The sequence below is a fragment of the Benincasa hispida genome, chromosome 2 (assembly GCF_027475165.1).
Source record: "Benincasa hispida cultivar pf3 chromosome 2, pf3_genome.v1.1, whole genome shotgun sequence".
NCBI classification, from domain to species: Eukaryota; Viridiplantae; Streptophyta; class Magnoliopsida; order Cucurbitales; family Cucurbitaceae; genus Benincasa; species Benincasa hispida.
Genome location: NC_143479.1, coordinates 22,031,177 through 22,034,072, shown reverse-complemented (window position 1 = coordinate 22,034,072; position 2,896 = coordinate 22,031,177). Strand labels below are relative to the sequence as shown.

General features: G+C 41.1%; 1 protein-coding gene across 1 annotated transcript; it reads left to right on the top strand.

Moving 5' to 3' along the window:
* Nucleotides 1-781: 781 nt before the first annotated feature.
* Nucleotides 782-2,488, top strand: LOC150037727 (uncharacterized). The gene is made up of 5 exons (XM_090310997.1): nt 782-1,096; nt 1,214-1,290; nt 1,606-1,726; nt 1,847-2,007; nt 2,161-2,488. The coding sequence occupies exons 1-5, from the start codon at nt 782-784 to the stop codon at nt 2,486-2,488; spliced, it is 1,002 nt and encodes a 333-aa protein (XP_090167123.1).
* Nucleotides 2,489-2,896: the final 408 nt, after the last annotated feature.

Sequence of the window (2,896 nt, the reverse complement as noted above, 5' to 3'; positions counted from 1 at the left end):
GCATGAAGAAGATGAAATAAGAGAAGAAACACTAGAATTGAATATTTTGACGGTGAATGAAGAAATCTCGCCGATTGCGGAACTTTCTGTGAATTTGGTTGTGGGTTTGATGAACCCTTAAATAATGAAGATTAAAGGGGAGATCAAAGGCAAACTGGCGGTGATACTGGTTGACTGTGGAGCTACCCATAATTTCATATCAAAAGGATTAACGAATCGTTTGTAGTTGGAAATCACTGAAACGAAAAATTACGAGTGGTTTTGGGATCGAGAACTGCGGTGGGAGGTAAGTGGGTATGCAAGAATGTGGAAATGAGAATGGGAAAATGGAAGGTGAATGATAGCTTTCTGCCACTAGAGTTAGAAAGTGTCAACGTGATTTTGGTGATGTTGTGGTTACATTCTTTGGGAAAAACAGAGGTCGATTGGTGGAATCTAACAATGACCTTTGCTCATGAGGGCCGAAAAGTTATTTGCAAGCGAATCCAAGTTTAACGAAAGCAAGAATCAATCTAAAATGTATGGTGAAGATGTGAGAGGCTGAAGATCAAGCATTTTTGGTTGAATGTAGAATGATAAGTGGAGGTGAGATTGTGGTAGAGCAAGGTGTAAGTGAGGAAGTATATTCAATACCAGAATCTTTATCAACCTTGTTAAATAAGTTTCAGGATATATTTGAATGGCCAGAGGAACCCCCCCCCCATCGAAGTATAGAACGAAGGAAGGAATTAGTCCAATAAATGTTCATCCATACAGATATGCATATCATCATAAGGCTGAGATGGAGAAATTGTTCGAAGAAATGTTTGATTTGGGCATCATTAGACCAAGCACCAGCCCTTACTCGAGCCCTGTTCTACTGGTTAGAAAAAAGGATGGAAGGTGGAGATTTTGTGTGGATTACTATGCTCTCAACATTTCCACCATTCTAGAAAAATTTTCGATTCCCATGGTGGAAGAAATTTTTGAAGAATTAAATGGAGTTGCTCTATTCTCTAAGTTGGACTTGAAGTCAGGCTATCATCAAATAAGGATGAACCCGTGGGATATCGAGAAGACTGCCTTCCAGACACATGAAGGGCATTATGAATTCCCGGTAATGCCTTTCGGTTTAACTAATGCACCTTCCACATTTCAAGCTTTGATGAATACTACATCTAGGGCTTACTTATGCAATTTTGTGTTAGTATTCTTTGATGATATACTAGTGTAGGAACCTAGAGGAGCATTGCAGCATCTAGAGGTGGTACTATTAGTATTAGGGGAGCATGAACTTTATGCTAATAAGAAGTAATGCCAGTTTGCAAAAGACAGAATGAAATATTTAGGGCATATCATTTCAAAGCAAGGGGTGGAGGTTGATCCGAAGAAGGTACGGGCAGTGTTGAAGTGGTCGGTGCCTAAGATAATGAAGGAGGTACGGGTGTTCTTGGGATTATCTGGCTATTACCGGAGGTTCATACAAAACTATGGCAGTATAGCGGCTTCACTAACACAAATTTTAAAATGAGGGACTTTTCAGTGGACAGAGGAAGCTTAATATGCTTTTGAGAAGCTTAAAACTGCTATGATGATACTACCCGTGTTGGCGTTACCTGATTTCAGCATACCCTTTGAGGTGGAGACCGATGCTTCAGGGTATGGCATAGGCGCGGTGCTAGTGCAGCAAAGAAGGTTGATAACTTTTTACAGCCATATTCTGTCAATGAGAGACCGTACGAAACCGGTATATGTGAAGGAGTTGTTAGCTGTTGTCATGGCCATATAGAGATGGCGACCTTACTTGTTAGGAAGACGATTTGTCATCAAAACTGATCCAAAAGCATTGAAGTTTTTACTTGAGCAGAGGACGATACAGCCGCAACATCGGAATGCTAAATTGCCTGATTATGATTTTGAAGTAGTCTATCGTCCGGGATTGGAGAATGGGGATGCGGATGGCTGTCTAGAGTGGATATGGAAACTCATTTGTCTCTGTTGTCGGCTCCTACTTTCATCAATATGGCTGTAATTCAGAAGGAAGTAGAGTAAGATGATCGATTACAAAGAATTAAAGATCGAGTACGACGTGCTGAAGTACAAGGGGAGGTTAGTACCTTCAAGTACCTAATCTTTGATACCTACAATCATGCATACATATCATGACTCCATTTTTGGCAGTCATTCGGGATTCCTAAGGACATACAAAAGAATATTCGGCGAACTGTATTGGGAAGAAATGAAGAGAGTTGTTAAGAAATATGCGGAAGAGTGTGTGGTTTGCCAGAAGAATAAATCGTTGGCCTTGTCTCCAACAGGGTTATTAATGCCGCTCCCTATTTCTGATGTTGTATGGGCTGACATGTCGATGGATTTCATTAAAGGCTTACCCGAAGCCAAGGGGTATGATGTGATTTTAGTGGTCATGGACAGATTTAGCAAGTATGCTCATTTCTTGCCTTTAAAACATCCTTTGAATGCTGGTGTTGTAGCAGATGTATTTGTATAGAAATAGTAAGGCTGCACGGGGTGCCGAAGTCTATTGTCTCGGATCAAGACAAAGTGTTTGTGAGTCACTTCTAGCAGGAGTTGTTCCGGCTATCAGGTACCAAGCTCCATCACAGCACAGTCTATCACCCTCAGTCGGATGGTCAGACAGAAGTGGTAAACCACAGTGTAGAAATGTACTTGAGGTGCTTCTGTGGGGAGCATCCTAAAGAATGGATTAACTGGTTGCATTGGGCGAAATACTGGTATAATACTACATATAATGCCTCCACTGGCTTTTCTCCCTTTTCGGATTGTGTATGGACGTCCACCTCCAATGTTTATCTATTATAGGGATGATTGCATTGCAAATGCAATATTGGACCAATAGATGTGTGTCAGGGATGCTGCACTACGAGTACTTAAGGAG

Coding starts and splice junctions, on each gene's coding strand:
- LOC150037727 (XM_090310997.1), top strand. CDS start 782: ATGGAGAAATTGTTCGAAGAAATGTTTGATTTGGGCATCATTAGACCA. Junction 1,097..1,213: donor AAGGGCATTATGAATTCCCG/GTAATGCCTTTC, acceptor ATACTAGTGTAG/GAACCTAGAGGAGCATTGCA. Junction 2,008..2,160: donor CTACTTTCATCAATATGGCT/GTAATTCAGAAG, acceptor CATTTTTGGCAG/TCATTCGGGATTCCTAAGGA.